We start from the raw sequence: 20,220 nt of genomic DNA, 5'->3' as shown, positions 1-20,220 counted from the left end.
CCTGATGGGCTGAATGGCACTCTGCACTGTAGGGATTCTATCAAACCTGTGCAGCCATGATCCTACTGAATGGTGGAGCAGGCTCGAAGGCTGATCGGCCAAGTCCTGTTCTTATTTCTTCATAAGAATCCCTATATAGTGCAGGAGTCATTCGGCCTATTGAGATTGCACCGACCCTCCGAAAGATGGGTCCACTCTTCTGTCCACCCGGCCATATCCCCGTAATCTAATCTGCACGTCTCAGGACACTAAGGGGCAATTGAGCATGACCAATCCACCTAACCTGCACAATTTATCAGAAGTTTTGTCACAAGGTGGCTTACATTAACACTGCAAGGATGTTACTGCGAAAAGTCCCGAGTTGCCACATTCCGGCGCCTGTTCGGGTACACAGAGGGAGAATTCAGAATGTCCAGATTACCCAACAGCACGTCTTTCGGGACTTGTGGGAGGAAACCGGAGCACCCGGAGAAAACCCACGCAGACACGGGGAGAACTTGCAGACTCTGACCCAAGCTGGGAATCGAACCGGAGACCGTGATGCTGTGAAGCAACGGTGCTAACCACTATGCTACCGTGCCACCCATAATAATACATATCTAACCTTCACGCTTCAAAAACTGATCCTGGGATGTAGGTGTTGCCGGCGTTAATCACCCATTTCTAGTTGCACTGAGAATGTGGACTGCTTCATCAAACCACTGCAATTTGATACAACTGAATGGCTAGTTAACAATAAACACCGGTATGGTACTGGAGCAACATACAAATTAGACTGGGCAAGGATGTCCGCTGTTTCTAACAGAGGTTATTCATTAACTGCTGTCGGGATCTTGCTGGGAGATATCTCCAAAGTCAAATAGCCTTATGGCTCTGCCTCAGTTAAATGGATTGTTGCTTATGATAGCGGAAGGTTTCAACATGGACTCTTTACCTCAGTGTAGGTCAATGTTTTCTCAACAGAATGGAAGGAGGGCAAGTGGGAGCTCCCTCGTATCCAATGACAACAGAGTGAGAACATGAAGGAAAGGTTCTTTAAAATAAAGAGCTTACCAGAGATGCGATATTATTCAGCCCTGGATTTCGCTGCATTGCCTTCTGATGACCAAATGATCAGACAACTGCCTTTAATCTTAGTTGTTCAATTGAAGCTAATCTTGAAACAGCAATTCCATCCTGATCATTGTGCGCTTTTAAACTCTCCGCCCAGTTCTGGATGAATGAGTTACAGCTCCAAGCCCATTAGGAATGTGTGTGGTCCTGATCATGCCTATCATGCTCAACAGACAACATCCCAAACAATATTCAATTCAATCCAGTTCCAATTTTATTGCCCACCCAAAAATACATTGCAAGTACACGACTTCTTCGTTTACAATATTGAACTTTCACTCGGGTTGGGGCTATATACTTGGGGAGAATGGGGGGAAAGCAGGATTAGGCTATTGAGTTGGATGATCAGCCATAAATGGCGGAGCAGGTTCAAAGTTCCTGTGCCTATATTCTATGTATCTGTAGTGTTGATTGGGAATATCCGGACATCAATGCGTATGCCAGCGCACCCCTCCGTCACTCCCACCAACAGATTTTCAGGATATTGGGGGGGCCCTGCAGAATTAGCGCTGAATTGCAAGATGCACAATGTTGCACTGATATATGTTCACCTTCACAAGAAAAATGAAACAAACTTCAAACATGATTGGATATATGGAAGTAGACGGAGGTAGGAAGGAAAAATGGCCGCCCCAAGGGTTTGCTGAATAGTGCAGAATTGGCTCGGTAAAGGTGATCCTGGGACTCCAATAGACTTGCAAGGCCGAGCACTCGTGGAGCAGAAATCAACATTTATCCATTAAAGAGGCGAGAGCAGTAACTTTTAAAGAAACTATGCAGTTGGGTTTAACCCATTCAAAAACTCACTTCTAATGTCCCTGCCCGTATGCGCCCCTCTACAGCCAATCACCGAGGCTGTACAATCTCAGCATCATCGTTCTATTGACCTAAAGTCCATCTCTTAACCAAGACTGTTCACTCGTCAATATTAGTTGCCTTTTCCCCTCTCTCACTCACCCAGCAAACTCACCCTGAACCTCCTCATCCCATCAAACATGATTTTTCGCACCTTGATTACCCTGCACTCTATCATCCACCTTCCAAAACTTTCAGCGCAACCAGGTGGCAGTCCCTTGCTTCCTGTCCTACCCTTGTCATCACTATCGCCCCACCAGCCTGCAAGGTATCCATAAGAAAATTCACTGCCTATTTCTATCCCTCGTGCAGTAGTCCCTCCCAAACCAGTCCTCCAACTCCAGCCTCAACTGCAGGCCCCCTGTCCACCTTTTCCTCATTGCCAGTGGCCAATCCTGTTGCCTCTCTGCTCGGCTCTGAAATCCTTGGATAAGCATTCCCAAGATTAAAACAGCGACTATGCTTCAAAGAAGTACTTAATTGGCTATAAAGTGCTCTGGGACATCTCGGAACCGTGAAACTTCTGGTACAAGCCCGTCTCCTTCAGTGATTCTTTCTCCTTCTCTTCCTTTGAAAAAAAACCTCTCCAAAACGTCCATCTGTGTGACTCTGCTTTCTGACAATTCTCGCACTTGGCTCGATGCCTGTTGTTCTGCAATTTCTCTGTGGAAAGTGCCTCAGCATTATCGTGCGTGTTAAAAGGGGCTGTAGGATTTGTAAATTGTTGGATATGGTGGGCTGTGGAACCATTCGATCCCAATATTCCTCCTGCCCACCCAATAACTGAACAAACCGAGTGACAACACTGTGAGGCGAGCAAGGCAACGCATGGTGATGGCAAATGGTCGACTTTGAATTTTGCATAATTACTTGCAACGAGGCTCTGCACCGTTTGAACAGGGAAGCTGGGGTTGGGGTTACTGAATGACGGAACAGGCTCGAGGGGTTGAGTGGCCTATTCTTGCTCCTAATTCATATGGAAGTATGTAACAGGATTTCATAGGGAATTGACGTGAATGCTAGCACGGCATTGGGAGTAGAAAATTAATGGGTGTCGGCGCGATGGAAGTCGCCCCTTTGCCCGCCAGTCTTACTGATCAGCTTCACCTCCTTGATCACGATATCGTGCGTGACCGCCTTGCACATGTCGTAAACGGTCAAGGCCGCCACGCTGGCCGCCACCAGGGCCTCCATCTCCACTCCAGTCTTGCCGGCGGCGCCACAGGTGGCCGTGACAACGGCCGCCAGCCGGGCCTCGTCCAGCTCCAGCGAGACGTCGACGCGGTGCAGCTGGACGACGTGGCACAGCGGGATGAGCTGGGCAGTCAGCTTGGCCCCGCCAATGCCGGCGAGCTGGGCCGTCACTAGCGCGTCACCCTTCCGCAGTTGGTTGGCCTGCAGCAGCCGGTAGGCCCGCTCCCCCAGCTGGACCACGGCCTGCGCCGAGGCTGTGCGCCGCGAGTCAGGTTTGCCGCCGACGTCCACCATGACAGCCCGGCCCCGTGCATCGGTGTGAGTCAAGTGCTCTGCCTCCCTGTAGTCTGTCGTCCTGCACTCACCGGCGAGTCCACCAGCCGTCAGCCCCAGGCCTTTCAAATCCCCCATGCCCTTTACCCTGCTTGAACAAGGCCATGCGTGTTGGCGGGCTGAAATCTCCTGACCATCAGATCCGGCCACAGTACTGAGGCACTCGGAGCCTCTCTTGGCCAGTCTGCCACTGTCAGTACAGTATGTTCTTAGCATAGGCCAGACGGGGCTGGCTGTGGGTCCCACTCCTCCATGAAAAGTTGGCAGGCCTCCCTCACTTGTAAACACATCATTCCGGAATGTTCTTCCCATTGGAGCAGGCAGCGAGTTGTTCCAAATTGGCTGTCGGTCCGGTTGGATCAAATTTACGACTCCCTGAGCTGCACTGGAAGAAACAGGATCTTGCCCTGAAAACAGAAACAGAATTGAGCGAGGAGGACAGAAAGACAAAGTAAAGCATCATGAACTGGAAGAGAGCATTTTCTGCAATCAAAGAGGGCCGGCATGGTGGCACAGTGGTTAGCACTGCACCTTCACAGCTCCAGGGACCTGGTTTCAATTCCCGCCTCAGGTGACTGTCTGTGCGGTGTCTGCACGTTCTCCCAGTGTCTGTGTGGGTTTCCTCCGGGTGCTCCGGTTTCCTCCCACAGTCCAAAGATGTGCAGTTTGGGTGGATTGGCCATACTAAATTGCCCATTATGTGTCCAAAACATTAGGTGGGGTTATTGGGATAGGGTGGAGGTGTGCTCTTAAGTAGGATGCTCTTTCCAAGGGCCGGTGCAGACTCGATGGGCCAAATGGCCTCCTTCTGCTCTGTAAATTCTATGATCTATGGTTGCCCTGCGCACCAGAGGATTTGGGGCCTCTGGTCACCTGGCAACCGCCGAAGTGTGCACATAGAAGCCTGAAGAGTGCTGCGTTATTGGAAGTGCCGTCGTTTTGAAGCAGGCATTAAATCGAGGCCTCATTATGTGCCCACGACACTTGCCGCTGCTTGCAGGATCTAGCAGCGTGTAAGCTGCCTGCCGGGAATCCCCATGACGACTACACTTTGCAAACACGTCATTGGCTGGAAAGCGCTTTGGGAATTCCTCCTGCTGTGATTGGACGCTGGAGAAATGAAAGTTCTTGCTATTGTTGAGGCCCCTACCCACATTAATTCACGCATCTCAAGAATACAGACATGCAGAGTCACATCAGACGGAGGCATTTTGCACCCTCTCAGGAGAGCAGCAATTACCACCTGGATCCAATAGGGGCAGTAGCAGCCACGGGAGTAACAAAGTAAATTTCCCAGACAGGAGATGACATGCAATCATGGTTGTATCAATGAAAAAAAACTACATCAGCTACAGCAGTGAGAAACTGGTAAGGGTTGGGCATCGTATTGGCCTCCTTATTTAAGGAAGGATATGAATGCATTGGAAACAGTTCAGAGAAGGTTTGCTCCTCTAATAGCTGGAATGGGTGGGTTGTCATATGAGGAAAGGCTGGATACTCTAGGTTTGTATCCACTTTGATTGAAAGATCCTGAGGGGTCTTGACAAGGTGGATGTGGACATGATGTTGCCCCTGGTGGGGGTCACTGTTTAAAAATAAAGAATTCCCCATTTAAGACAGAGACGGGGAACAATTCTCCCTCTACAGAATTCCGAGGCTTTGGAATTCTCTTTCCCAGAGTCTTTGAATATCTTTAAGGCAGGGATCGATAGATTGTTGATTAACAAGGGGGAGAAGGCCATCGGGGGTAGGTAGGAACGCAGGGTTGAGGTCAGCCATGGTCGAATGGTGGAGTAGACCTGATGGGCTGAATGGCCCAACTCTGCTCCGATATCTTATGATTACAATCAGACCAGCCATGATCGTATTGAGTGGCGGGGCAGGCTCAAGAAGCTACGCCCGTTCGTAATGCGTGCGAGTTTGTGCCAGCAAATGGGATGAGAGAATTCCTTCCCCTTATTACCAGAGTCATGTTATTTCCCTGCCTCTCTTGCCGAGTAGTTTTATTTGCATGCCGCTGTTCCTGGAGCTTAAGGAGCTGTAGGATTGCTGTTGGGGGGAGGGGGGGGGGGGGCAGAAGAGGAGGAGGTGTCTGCTCATAAAGCTGTAACCATCACGAGTGCTGGACATGCTTGAGGGGCTAGCTGCCCCTCAAGTCATATGCTGGTACCTTGATAACCAAGCTGAACACAGCTCCCGTGTGGGATGCAGGTCAAAGGAGATGATTTCTTGTGTGAATAAGACCATTCGGCCCATCGGGTCTGCTCCGCCATTCAATCATGGCTGATACGTTTCTCATCCCCATTCTCCTGTCTTCTCCCCATAACCCCTGATCCCCTTATTAATCAAGAACCTATCTATCTCTGCCTCAAAGACACTCAGTGACTTGGCCTCCACAGCCTTCTGCGGCAATAAACAGTTTAAAGATGTCCACAGCCTAAACTTATATTCCCACTTGACACAAGTGCATGCATATCTCCTTCACAAGCTCAGGTCTTTTCCAAAACACTTTGCAGCCAATTTGAGATTTTTTTTTTTTTTATAAAGAGAAAGAAAATGCTGTATCTGGTCAGCCAAGTTACGCCAACCGAGCTCCCAGAAATAACATTGCGACAATCTTTTCTCAGCGTTGGTCTCCAAATAAATACCGATCAGTGCACAGCAGGGAGAATGCCTTTGCTCTTCAAAATAATACCAAGTGATCTTCCGCATCCACCCCAGGGCCCAGATGGGGTCTCTGACGACACCACTGACACACACAACTGCACTGGAGCGTTAGCCTAGATTTGATACTTGGGAGGGCAACATAAATCCTCAACCTTTGAACTCAAGAGGCGGGTGAGCCAGCCACCACCTCACCCAACAAACACTCGGGCATTCGATATATAAAGAAAATTGGCAAAAGAACGAGAGGTGAGTGGAGATTTTAAAAAAAAATTAGGTTACAAATCCTGATCTGCACCCCGAGCACAAGAGGAGCAGATACGGTCAGTCAGGCCTGTTCCGCCATTCGACACGATCAGGGCCGATCTCGGGCTTCAATTCCAATTCCAACCACCGCTCCTTGCATCCCAAATTCCCCGAGAGGAAAAACGGTCTATCACAGCCTGAAAACGTGTTCAAGGATGGGGCATCCACAACCCTCTGGGGTAGCGAATTCCCAAAGATTCCCAACCCCTTTGGGTGGAGAATTCTCCCCTCATCCGAGTCCTAAATGATCGGCCCCTTATCCCGAGTCCGTGTTTTAGACACTCCAAATGTCAGGAACAATGGACTGAATGTTCTAGCCCTCTCCGCCGGCCTGATCTTGCAGACTCAACGAAGCCTCCCACCCCACCCGCCTGGGCGCGTCAGGCGAGCCTCGCAAACCACACCGAAGATCCCACTGCCGGCCAGTGGCCACCACCGGAAAGCACGCCACGGGTGGGCCTGGAGATTCCTGCCTAATGTTTCAGCGTCCACTCTCTCAGGTCCCTTCAGAGCTTTGCAGGTGTCAGTCAGATCCCCGGAGAGGGAGTTGAACTCGTTTCGAAGGAGCCAGAGGGAGCACAATGTCTGTAGGATTACATAATACCGAAGCAGTTACTGGTTCTGCCGGTGAATGATTACTGATTCAAGCTCTCCAGGGCCGCTGTCTCTATAACAGGGTCCAAACAGACTGCGGGGTTAAGTGTGGCGGGGGAGTAGGGATTCGGAGCCACGAGAGTGGCTGCTGAAGAAGATGCTTGCTTGTTTTCTTCCTTTTGCGCAAAGAATCTTGAAAGGAAAATGCCAAAAGATATTATATACTTCTATAAACATATCCAAGCCAGCATATCACATTCTCTCCTCACATCCTCGGAAGTAAAAATAATAAATAAAAACATTTGGCTGCATGCTGCTGAGCCTGGAACAGGCCATCCACGTGAGGATTAGGCAGATGGACAAATTTGTGTTAGGTCCCAAAATGTACTTCCTGTCTCAGCGAAAAGGCAGCACATTCCCGGGATCCACGCCAAGGTTCACCTGCTGAGATGCCTGGGAGAAGGGCTGAACCACAGCAACTGAGCTCCCGACGGGACGGCGAACACCATTTTACTCCAAGTTACACTTATGCCTTTCACCGAGAGCTGCCCAGTCCTGGGATCGGCCTCAGCTGTTAACAAGAGGGTTCATGAAGGGGCAGGTGGAACAACAGGGTCAGGAAAATGAAACAAAATGAAATGAAAATCGCTTATTGTCACAAGTAGGCTTCAAATGAAGTTACTGTGAAAAGCCCCTAGTCGCCACATTCCAGCGCCTGTTAGGGGAGTCTGTTACGGGAATCGAACCGTGCTGCTGGCTTGCTTTGGTCTGCTTTCAAAGCCAGCAATTTAGCCCTGTGCTAAACAGCCCCTAACAGGAGCAAGGACATTCAATGCCCCAGGGCTGCTCGGCCATCGAACTAGGCCCAGGGCTGATCTTTACCGAGACTCAATTACACTATCTTTGCTCCAGAGCAATTGCACTCCTACCACAAATATTAAACAAACTTGAAAGATCGCAATCCCCCACCTTGGGAACCTGCATGACCCAAAGCAATTTGATAGCTCTCGAATACCCCATTCCTTTAATACACAAACTGGGGGGGTGCTGGGTCCACTGTTATTTGTTATATATATTAATGATTTGGATGAGAATGTAGGAGGCATGATTAGTAAGTTTACAGATGACACCAAGATTGGTGGTTATAGTGGATAGTGAAGAAGGTTATATAAGATTGTAACAGGATCTTGACCAATTGGGCCAGTGGGCTGATGAATGGCAGATGGAGTTTAATTTGGATAAATGTGAGGTGATGCATTTTGGTCGATCAAATCAGGACAGGACCTATTCAGTCAATGGTAGGGAGTTGGGGAGAGTTACAGAACCAAAGATCCAGGAGTCCAGGTGCATAGCTCCTTGAAGGTGGAGTGGCAGGTGGACAGGGTGGTGAAGAAGGCATTCGGCATGCTAGGTTTTATTGGCCAGAATATTGAATACAGGAGTTGGGATGTCTTGCTGAAGTTGGACAAGACATTGGTAAGACCACACATGGAATACTGTGTTCAGTTCTGGTCACCCCACTATAGGAAGGATATTGTTAAATTAGAAAGAGTGCAGAAGAGATTTACGAGGATGCTACCAGGACTTGATGGTCTGAGTTCTAAGGAGAGGCTGGGACTTTTTTCCCTGGAGCATGGTGGGTTAGGGGTGATCTTATAGAGATCTATAAATTAATGAGGGACATAGATAAGGTAGATAGTCGACATCTTTTCCCAAAGGTAGAGGAGTCCAGAACTAGAGGGCATAGGTTTAAGGTGAGAGGGGAGAGATACAAAAGAGACCAGAGGGGAAATTCCTTCACACAGAGGGTGGTGAGCATCTGGAACGAGCTGCCAGAGGCAGTGGTAGAGGCGGGTACAATTTTGTCCTTTAAAAAGCAGTTAGACAGTTACATGGGCAGGGTGGGTATAGAGGGATATGGACCAAATACAGGCAAGTGGGACTAGCTTAGTGATAGAAACTGGGCGGCATGGACAAGCTGGGCCAAAGGGCCTTTTTCCATGCTGTAAATATCTATGACTCTTTGGAGGCCTGTGACCAGCGGAGTGCCTCAGGGATCAGTGCTGAGTCCACTGTTATTTGTTATTTATATTAATGATTTGGATGAGAATTTAGGAGGCATGATTAGTAAGTCTGCAGATTACACCAAGATTGGTGGCACAGTGGACAGTGAAGAAGGATATCTAGGGTTGCAACGTGATCTTGATCAATTGGGTCAGTGGGCCGATGAATGGCAGATGGAGTTTAATTTAGATTAATGGGAGGTGATGTATTTTAGGAGATCACATCGGGGCAGGGCCTACTGAGTTAATGGTAGGGTGTTGGGGAGAATTATAGAACAAAGAGATCTAGGAGTGAGGGTTCATAGCCCCTTGAAAGTGGAGTTACAGCTGGTCAGGGTGGTGAACTGGTGGACAGGATGGTGAAGAAGGCATTCAGCATGCTTGGTTTCATTAGTCAGAACACTGAATACAGGAGTTGGGACACCTTGCTGAAGTTGTACAGACATTAGGAATGCCACACTTGGAATACTGTGTACAGTTCTGGTCACCCTATTATCGAAAACATAGTATTAAACTAGAAAGAGTGCAGAAAAGATTTACCAGGATGCTACCAGGGCTTAGTTAGAAGTAGAGCCTGGATACACTGGGTCTTTTTTCACTGAAGAGTAGGAGGCTTAGATGTGATCTTATAGAGATCTATAAAATAATGAGGGGCACAGAGAAGGTAGATAGTTAACATCTTCTCCCAAAGGTAGGGGAGTCTAAAATGAGAGGGCATAGGTTTAAGGTGCAAGGGCAGAGATACAAAAGGGTCCAGAGGGGCAATTCTTTCACACAGAGGGTGGTGAGTGTCTGGAACAGGCTGCCAGAGGCAGTAGCAGAGGAGGGTACACTTTGGCTTTCAAAAAGCATTTAGTCATTTATATGGGTACGATGAGTATAGAGGGATATGGGATATTGCCTGGCTCTTGTGTGGCGCAAATGTAACTTGCCACTTATTAGCCTAAACCTGGATATTGTCCAGGTCTTGCTACATTTGGACATCGACTGCTTCATTATCTGAGGAGTCTCGTGTGGTACTGAACATTGTGCAGTCATCCGCAAACATCCCCACTTCTGACCTTATGAAGGAACGGAGGTCATTGATGAAGCAGTTGAAGATGGTCGGGCCGAGGACACTAACCTGAGGAACTCCTGCAGCGAAGTCCTGGAGCTGAGCTGATTGACCTCCAACCACCACAACCACCCTCCTTTGTGCCAGGTATGACTCCAACCAGTGGCGTTTTCCCTGATTACATTGACTCCAGTTTAGCTCGGGCTCCTTGATGCCATACTCGGTCAAATGATGCCTTGATGTCAAGGGCAGTCACTCTCACCTCTGGACTTCAGGGGCGGGATTCCCCGCTAACCGGCGGGGCGGGCCACTCCGGCGCCGAGGAGTGGCGTGAATCACTCCGGCGTCGGGCCGCTTCGGAGGTGCGGAATCCTCCACACCTTCAGGGGCTAGTCCGGCGCTGGAGTGTTTGGCGTCACGCCAGCCGGTGCGGAAGGGATTGGCGCTACGCCAACTGGCGCCAAAGGGCCTCCGCCGGCCAGTGCGAGTTGGCGCATGCGCGGGAGCGCCAGCGTGTGCTGGCGGCATCCCCGCGCATGTGCAGGTTCTACTCCGCACCACACAGCAGCCACCAACCGGCGCGCCGTGATTCCCGCCCCCACCAAATCCCGCGCCGGAGAATTCGGCAGCCAGCGGGATTTACACCGTCCCCCAGCGATTCTCTGACCTGGGAGTGGGGGGGGCGGGGTCAGAGAATCCCACCCCAGCTCTTTGGCCATGTTTGAACTAAGGCTGTAATAAGCTCAGGAGCTGAGTGACCCTGGCGGAACCCAAACTGAGCATCCGTGAGCAAGTTATCGCTGAGTAAGTGCTGCTTGATAGCACTGTTGATGACTCCTTCCATCACTTTGCTGATGATGGAGAGTAGACTGATAGGGCGGTAATTGGCTGGGTTGGATTTGTTTTGTTTCTGGTGTACAGGACTTCCAATCCCGAAAAGCTGGAGGAAGATCCCCTCGCACAAAGACAGAAGCGAAGAATGAAGAAACAAGAAGAGGAAGTGTGTTTAAGCGCAAAATGAAAAAGTCAATAGTACGTACTGCTCAGTCACCCACCGATCAGGATCATGGGCCTGTTCTTCATCTGTGATATGTTAAACATCCCTGTAAAAAGAAACCAGTGTTTTAAAAGGTCATCAACAAAAATGGCTCCTCTACCCGTTATCGATTTGAAAATGTGTTATCCTTACCTCCAACTCAATTATCGATTTTAAAAAAAGCTACCATAAATTACAGTTTATAACCGAGTGTGGGGCCATTTCTTTCTAATTGAAGAATCATGCCACACAGGAGACCATTCAGTTGACACTGCCTGTGTCAGATCTTGCTATCCAGCTAAGCCCAAGCTGCTGCCCTTTCCCCATAGCCGTACACAGTTCCTCATCCAAGTCCCGACAGTAAGCCTGGGGAGTGTCAGTAACCAGGGGCCACAGAGAGTCATTTTCCCCCCCAAACACTCGTGTTTCATAGAATCATAGAATTTACAGTGCAGAAGGAGACCATTCGGCCCATCGAGTCTGCACCGGCCCTTGGAAAGAGCCCCCTACATAAGCCCACGTCTCCACCCTATCCCCGTAACCCCAGCTAATCTTTTTTTTTGGACACTAAGGGGCAATTTATCATGGCCAATCCACCTACCCTGCACATCTTTGGACTGTGGGAGGAAACCAGAGCACCCGGAGGAAACCCACGCAGACACGGGGAGGAAGTGCAGACTCCGCACAGACAGTGACCCAAGCCAGGAATCGAACTTGGGATCCTGGAGCTGTGAAGCAACTGTGCTAACCACTGTGCTGCCCATATGGAGCAGCAGACAGACCCTCCTCTTAATCCTGTTTTGTATAACCTTAGGGTGGCCAAGTTTAAAATTTCCTAATCCTCCGAACTGACAGATCAGTCAAATATCTTCATACTTGTGACAATAAAAGATTATTCACAAAGGCTCTGCCTTCTCAACCTTGCCCACTCGCCCGAGGTGTGGCGACCCTCAGGTTACATCACCAGTCAGCTCCCCCCCACCTCCTCAAAGGGGAAAGCAACCTATGGCCATCTGGGACTGGGACGACTTTACTTACTAACTAAACCCAACCCCCTCCTCTCTCCTCCTAGACCTGCAAATTCAACCCCCTCCCATGCCCTCCCTTCAAATTTATTTATTATAAATTTGAGTACCCAATTCACTTTTTTCCAATAAAGGGGCAATTTAGCGCGGCCAATCCATCTAACCAGAACATCTTTGGGCTGTGGGGGCAAAACCCACGCAAACACGGGGAGAATGTGCAAACTCCACACGGACAGTGACCCAGAGCCGGGATCGAACCTGGCACTTCAGCGCCGTGAGGCCGCAGTGCTAACCACTGCGCCACCGTGCTGCCCTTTCCCTTCAAATTTATACATCCAAGTTTCTTTTGCAAGTCACTGTGGTACGGTTCTACATCAATCATCCTTTCAGCCAATGCATTCTGCAGCGTAACAGCAGGCTGCATTCAAAGATAAACACTAATTTCTCCCACTGGTTCTTTTTGGCAACAGCCTCAAATCCTGTTACTGACCTCCCTGCCACGGGAAACAGTTTCTCCCGGAGTTCCGCTCCATGATTCTCAATCGCTCCTCCAGGGGCAAACATGCCGTGCTCGGAACCTTACCCGCGTGCTGCTGCTTCTTCCTGCCCACCGCTGCTCCGATAATCTCCAGTATGTCCTCCTCTGTGGCCCCCGAGCGCAGCAAATCCCTCAGGGACACTTCAGTATTCCCGAAGAGGCACACCTGCACGTTAAAACAGAAGCGGCAGCTGAACAATGGGAGTGTGGACTTCCAGGCAATTCCCTGGAGGCTCAGATCTTACAGCTTTTGCTATTTGGTGTGGTGGTTGTGGGGGGAGGGGGGGGGGGGGGGGGAAGAGAGAGAGAGAGAGAGAGAGAGAGAGAGAGAGAGAGAGAGAGAGAGAGAGAGAGAGAGAGAGAGAGAGAGAGAGAGAGAATAAGCAGGGTCAAGAGCGGAAATGGAAAAACCCACAATCAGAAAGCTCAGGGCGTTCAAATTAAATGCTACAGCTTTAGAAATAAATACATTAAGCAACTGATAAACGCTGACACTGCCCTCACCAAGTGTAATGTTATAAAGTATTTATAGGACAGACACAGGCCACTCGGCCCAACAGATCTATGCTGGTGGTTATGCTACAAAAAGGGGCAACACAGGTGGAGAAGGTAGTCAAGAAGGCATACGGCATGCTTGCCTTCATTGGCCGGGGCATTGAGTATAAGAATTGGCAAGTCATGTTGCAGCTGTATAGAACCTTAGTTAGGCCACACTTGGAGTATAGTGTTCAATTCTGGTCGCCACACTACCAGAAGAATGTGGAGGCTTTAGAGAGGGTGCAGAAGAGATTTACCAGAATGTTGCCTGGTATGGAGGGCATTAGCTATGAGGAGCGGTTGAATAAACTCGGTTTGTTCTCACTGGAAAGAAGGAGGTTGAGGGGAGACCTGATAGAGGTATACAAAATAATGAGGGGCATAGATAGAGTGGATATAGTCAGAGACTTTTTCCCCAGGGTAGAGGGGTCAATTACAAGGGGGCATAGGTTTAAGGTGAGAGGGGCAAAGTTTAGAGGAGATGTACGAGGCAAGTTTTTTTACACAGAGGGTAGTGGGTGCCTGGAACTCGCTACCGGAGGAGGTGGTGGAAGCAGGGACGATAGTGACATTTCAGGGGCATCTTGACAAATACATGAATAGGGTGGGAATAGAGGGATACGGACCCCGGAAGTGTAGAAGATTTTAGGTTAGATGGACAGCATGGTCAGCGCAGGCTTGGAGGGCCGAAGGGCCTGTTCCTGTGCTGTACTTTTCTTTGTTCTTGTTCTTTATGACCAGGTAGGAGATGAAAAAAATACGTATTTTACACAGTGAGTTGCCATGATCTGGAATGCGCTGTCTGAAAGGGTGGTTCAAGCAGACATAATAAGAACTTTCAAGAAGAACTGGATATGTAACTGAACAAAGAACAAGTCGCAGGGCTATAAGGAAAGAACAGGGGTGTAGCAGAAAGTTTCAAAGAGGCACATGATGTGTGGAACAACCTCCTTTTAATTCTAGCTCGGAGCTGCGAGACTCGAGATACATCAGCAAATTCAAATATACAAGTTAAGAAATCAGAAAATGTAGCAACCATACATTTTGTCACTTAATCCAAGACATGAACATAAATTGTAAATAGTTGAGGACCTGGCACTGATCGCTGTGGCACTCCACTGGTTACATCTTGTTAATCTGCAAAATGATTAGTTTTATTCCAACTGCCTGCTTCCTGTTAGCCAACCAATTCTCTAACCGGAGGAGGTGGTGGAGCAGGGTCTGGAGGGATTTTCTTATGAGGAGAGGTTGAGTAGGTTGGGCCTGTACTCACTGGAGTTTAGAGAATGAGTGGTGACCTTATTGAGACATATAGGATTCCCGGGAAGGGGTGTTTGTCAGGGTAGATGCTGAGAGGTTGTTCCCCCTTGTGGGAGATTCAAGGACTGGGGGCATAATCTCAGAGTAAGGGGTCACCCATTAAAGACAGAGGTGAGGAGGAATTTCTTCTCTGAGGGTAGTCAATTTGTGGAATTCTTTACCACAGAGAGCTGTAGAGGTTGGGTTGTTCAGTATTTTCAAGGCAGAGATAGACAGATCTTTAATCAGGAAAGGAACCAAGTGTATGGGGTTAAGTGGAGCTACTATCAGTCATGATCTCATTGAATGGCGGAGCAGATTCGATGGGCCGAGTGGCCTGCATCGGCTCCTATGGTTCTGATCTAGCTTCCCCGTAAATACATATATATATAATATATATAAATAATAAATCGAAATCAGGGTTTATCAAAGTGCGAGTCACAGGCAGGTGTCGTGAGGGTTGAGGAACGACCGGTTGCACCGTTCCCACCGTGGTCCCGATTGTGGGAGAAGTGGTCATCGGCTGCTAGCGTCTTTTACATTGAAAATGGCACCCGCAGCTGCCTCTTAAATGAGAAGGAAATGGGGCTGCGTGCAGTCTTCCGGCCAGAAGCAGCAGCAGTGAGCAGGTCAGTGCCCCCTGCACGTACACTTGACGGCAATCAACCTATATGTATGTGGTTTTGGCGCCAAATCACGGAGGAGAGCTTCTTCTATTTTCTAGCTGCTGGCAAGCAAGGCAAGAGGACTGTAAAGATGAATTGTTTTCTTGCAAGAAAGAGACGGTCAGAGACACAATTCGGCAGTGTATCTATTTGCCAGGATCTCACATCTAAATCTGCTGGACAGAGCTGCCCAGGAGAGTCTAGGGCCGGAGGGGCAGTGCAGTTGTTAGCTCTGTAGTGAGTTCTAGGGCTTCTGGTTAACAGCCTACAAGGAAGAAACCTAACTCGGAAACAAAGCAGTATAAAGATGATCTCTTGAGGTATGGTTTTGTCACTTGTGCCAATGCAGATAAGGATGCAAAGCCCATGTGTTATGAGCAGTGAAGTACTGGCAAATGAGAGAAGTTTCAGATTTTGAAAGAGAAGCAGTGGGTGAAAAATCCCTTTTGAGGTTGAGACCCCAGAGTCAGTTATTGACTTCCAGTTGCCTCCAAATGAAGAGACTACACTGCTGTACCTGGCCTGTGACACCACTTTAAAAACATGCTGTCAGCATTCTGGAATAACATCTCCCAGGAGTATCCACTGCTGAGTAAAACAAGCATTTTGTTGTTATTGCCCTTAAAGACGACCCACATGTGCGAGGTTGGATTTTCAGTTCTCACAAAATTGAAGACGGCACAAGGGAACTGCCTGAGGTCTGTACCCGATATGTGTATTGCTCACTCCTCCTTTAAACCTGATTGGAGTGAGATTGTGAGGACCAAGCAGGCTCACCTTTCATATTAAAGGTAAGCAAACGCGGCGTGGGTCGCGAAGGTCAGCCGGTTGAGTGAAAGCTGGTCCTGGGATAAGATGTTTGAAAACACGGATCCAAACTACTTCTTGTGGTGGCAAATTCCGCTTTCCATTCACTCTGGATAAAGAATTGTCTCCTGAACTAACTCACATTTACTCATGGGGGAAGAAAGCAGATGCAGGAGATAAGGAGGAGGAGTGTGAAATATTGGGTGGGCAAAACATAGTAGGAGTGATAATAGTAAAGGGTGCAGCATCCATGTGGATAAATTTGCCAGATGCAGATGAAATGCATCCAAGATTCCAGAGAAGGTAGAGGTGGGGCTGGGGAATAGCGGAGGCTCAGATCACCATTTTCCAATCCTCACTGGCTACAGACCTGGAGATTGAAGACATGGAGGGAGGGCTGCTAACGTCTCAATCAATGGTGAACAACACTAGGCGGACTCAGCTCCTATCCTACCGGTATGCAACTCTCCACATATTCCCAGTCTGAATAACTACCACTAACCCTGTTGCCTGAGGCGCAGCCAGATTCCGTGACTGTGCAATTTCTCATGGTTGAAACACTTTACCTGGAGAATTCCGAATGGGAAACTGGGGGAGGGGTTGGAAAAGAAGGTGGGAAAGGTGGGTGCTGATCCATCGCAGATGTAGACCAACAAAAGGAGGGCAAACTCAAAATTAAGGCCCTGTGTCTCCAGCCCCTTTACCTTCAGATTGCCATCGGCGGTGATCCTTAGTCGGTTGCAAGAGCCGCAGAAATGTTCAGACATGGAGGTGATGAATCCTATCTGGCCCTGGAAGTCGGGGACCCTGTAAGCCTAAAGGAAAAGAACTGGAGGTGAATTCCCATTGAGCATCCAAAAACATTCCCGAGTGCCAGGTCCCCTCGGGTTTTGCTTCGAAGGGTCTTCCTTCCTTTGAGCTCACCCTTGGGACAGGGAAAAGAGAAAATGGACTGGATCAGAGCCGTGGAGGGGCAGCTTCAGGCCTGCCCCAGAGGCCTCGGAGATCGTTCAGCCACAAAGCAAACAATTCTCCAGCATCCCCTTGACGGGTTCTTGCTGTGTTCAGCAACATGATTTGCCCCTCGGTTCCTCACCTCAAGGAGTGGGTCATTCCCGCCTTAGCCGGATATGGAAGTGTCTTACAAACCAGCCCCCGTCCGGTTCTCACCGGAACGAGTGACGATGCAAACCCTCCCACATGAGGCACCAGGATCAGCGGCAGCGACTAAAGATCAGCCTAGAGGAGGGGCGTGGTGGTGGGGGAGAGCGTGGTGGTGGGGGAGGGCGTGGTGGTGGGGGAGGGCGTGGTGGTGGGGGAAGGGCGTGGTGGTGGGGGAGGGCGTGGTGGTGGGGGAGGCAAAAGATCGGGATTTAATAAAGAAGATTAAAAAGAACGGGATTTAATAAAGAAGTAAATCTGGAATATGCTTGGGTACGAGTAATCAAAATAAAATCCACAGTGATCTGACTCCAAACTGCAGTATGGTGGCTGTACAGCATCAGGTTAGTGTGGCGTTTGAGAACTCGCTCGTTTCTAAGCATGAATTATTTAAAAAGATTATGAAATGAAATGAAAAAATGAAATGAATGAAAAAAATGAAAGCCGCTTATTTGCACAAGTAGGCTTCAAATGAAGTCACTGTGAAAATCCCCTAGTCGCCACATTCCGGCGCCTGTTCGGGGAGGCTGCTACGAGAATTGAACCGTGCTGCTGGCCTGCCCTGGTCTGCTTTCATAGCCAGCAATTTAGCCCTGTGCTAAACCAGTCCCTAAAACACGGGTTTTATCTGATACTTTTCAATGCCGGGGGTGAGGGGGCAGCGGGAGGGGGAGGGACCCCGGGGGGTCGCGAGAGGGGGAGGGACCCCGGGGGGTCGCGAGAGGGGGAGGGACCCCAGGGGGCCGCGAGAGGGGGAGGGACCCCGGGGGGCCGCGAGAGGGGGAGGGACCCCGGGGGGCCGCGAGAGGGGGAGGGACCCCGGGGGGCCGCGAGAGGGGGAGGGACCCCGGGGGGCCGCGAGAGGGGGAGGGACCCCGGGGGGGCCGCGAGAGGGGGAGGGACCCCGGGGGGCCGCGAGAGGGGGAGGGACCCCGGGGGGCCGCGAGAGGGGGAGGGACCCCGGGGGCCCGCGAGAGGGGGAGGGACCCCGGGGGGCCGCGAGAGGGGGAGGGACCCCGGGGGGCCGCGAGAGGGGGAGGGACCCCGGGGGGCCGCGAGAGGGGGAGGGACCCCGGGGGGCCGCGAGAGGGGGAGGGACCCCGGGGGGCCGCGAGAGGGGGAGGGACCCCGGGGGGCCGCGAGAGGGGGAGGGACCCCGGGGGCCGCGAGAGGGGGAGGGACCCCGGGGGGCCGCGAGAGGGGGAGGGACCCCGGGGGGCCGCGAGAGGGGGAGGGACCCCGGGGGGCCGCGAGAGGGGGAGGGACCCCGGGGGGCCGCGAGAGGGGGAGGGACCCCGGGGGGCCGCGAGAGGGGGAGGGACCCCGGGGGGCCGCGAGAGGAGGAGGGACCCCGGGGGCCGCGAGAGGGGGAAGAGACCCCGGGGGCCGCGAGAGGGGGAGAGACCCCGGCGGGGGGGGGGGGGGGGATGTTTGTAGGCGTCGCTGATGAGGCCAATATTTGTTGTATAACTCTAATCGAACTGACCGTTTTACTAGGCCATTTCAGAGGTAAATACAGTAAATAAATCAGTTTGTATTGCATTTAATAATCAACTTTAGGAAGAGATTGCATAAATGACACACAGTTCTGTTTGTTTTTGTTAAATACATTTCGAGTACCCAATTATTTTAAGGGGCAATTTAGCGTGACCAATCCACCTAACCTGCACATCTTTGGACACACAGTTCTGTTAACAAATTGTCAACAGCTATTCACAGTTCACAGGCTAACTAGAAATGTTTTGACTGCAGTTCCAAGAATTCACAGTTCTTATTTTTAGGTTTTTCTTTTTGAACCTTGTTGATGATACTGCTGTGGACAATAAAGATTTTTAAATTCAATGCACATTTCCCCACTGTGAAGAGCTGTCTCTGGCAGCGTGCCTGGCTCAGTGTGGGGCTTGGAGGTTGAGCGCACAATCTACCGTTAACGCGGTGGTGTGGGAGTGCTACACAGCCGATGGTAAAAGTCTCCAAAGCTCTAATTTGATAAGACTGGAGGAACTGGACTAAAATCCATCTCCCTCCGCAAAAGGGGAGATGGTGACATTGTGGTAATGTCACAGGATCAGTCATCCAGACGCTCAGGCTAATGTTCTGGGAGCAGGGGTCCAAATCCCACCAAAATCCTATTTCATATCATATCCTGGTCAGTATGCGCAGTGATATCAGCAGGCCCCACAGTCCTCCTGACACTGCAGCCCTCCTCCAGTGCTGCACTGGAGTAGGTCGGAGTCTACTATCTTCCACTCAACGGTCAGCCCTGAGGCCTGGTGACCCGAAGAACAGATGAATGCAAAGGAAATGTCGCACGGGGGGGGGGGGGGTTAAACTTGGCGGATCTCGGTCACGCAGGGCCGCAATTTGCAGAATTACCTTTGCCGTGTCGGAGGCTCCTGAAGTCAGTCTCTCCAAGTCAGGCCACCTTTGCTTAATGGTGCCCAACATCTCCTGGTAGCTCACCAGCTTCTTAAAATTCCACTTGTTACCTAGCGGAGTGTCAAAAAAGAACATTTGAAGGCGAGATGGTGTCAGGTTTGATCTAAGGCACTTTATTTTTTGGGTTAGCGAGACTCCCAGGAATCCACAATGCTCAAACCAAAAGCTGGTGAAGCCCAGAATTGGACCTGGTGCTCAAAGAGGGGAGTCTCTAGTGGAGCCCGGGTCACACGGGGCCAGTTTGCGTCTGTTGGTTAAACCTTGTCCTGGCCTCCTGGGGAAATGTTCCCTCAGACACTGAAGCAGTCCATGTTCATATGCAGCACGATCTGGACACTTTCCAGGCTCAGGCTGATAGGCAGCAGGTAACATCATCATATCCAACAAGAGAGAATCTAACCATTTCGCCTTGACATTCAATGACATTACCATCAGCTCCAACAACAATCAAGAAGCTCGACACCATCCAGGACAAAGCAGCCTGCTCGATTAACCACCCCATCCATCATCCGGAACATCCCTCCACCACCGACACAG

General features: G+C 50.3%; 1 protein-coding gene across 1 annotated transcript; it reads right to left on the bottom strand.

The window, feature by feature from the left end:
* Positions 1-1,304: 1,304 nt before the first annotated feature.
* Positions 1,305-19,758, bottom strand: LOC140411512 (molybdenum cofactor biosynthesis protein 1-like). Its single transcript, XM_072500598.1, has 5 exons — positions 19,621-19,758; positions 16,788-16,898; positions 12,821-12,941; positions 11,232-11,279; positions 1,305-3,902 (listed from the first exon to the last, which is right to left on the bottom strand). Exons 1-5 carry the CDS (start codon positions 19,756-19,758, stop codon positions 3,013-3,015), a joined length of 1,308 nt encoding a protein of 435 aa, XP_072356699.1. The 3' UTR covers positions 1,305-3,012.
* Positions 19,759-20,220: the final 462 nt, after the last annotated feature.

This window comes from Scyliorhinus torazame, chromosome 4, assembly GCF_047496885.1.
Source record: "Scyliorhinus torazame isolate Kashiwa2021f chromosome 4, sScyTor2.1, whole genome shotgun sequence".
Lineage (NCBI taxonomy): Eukaryota > Metazoa > Chordata > Chondrichthyes > Carcharhiniformes > Scyliorhinidae > Scyliorhinus > Scyliorhinus torazame.
Note: the sequence above shows the minus strand (reverse complement) of the source record. Positions and strands in the feature narration are given on the sequence as shown.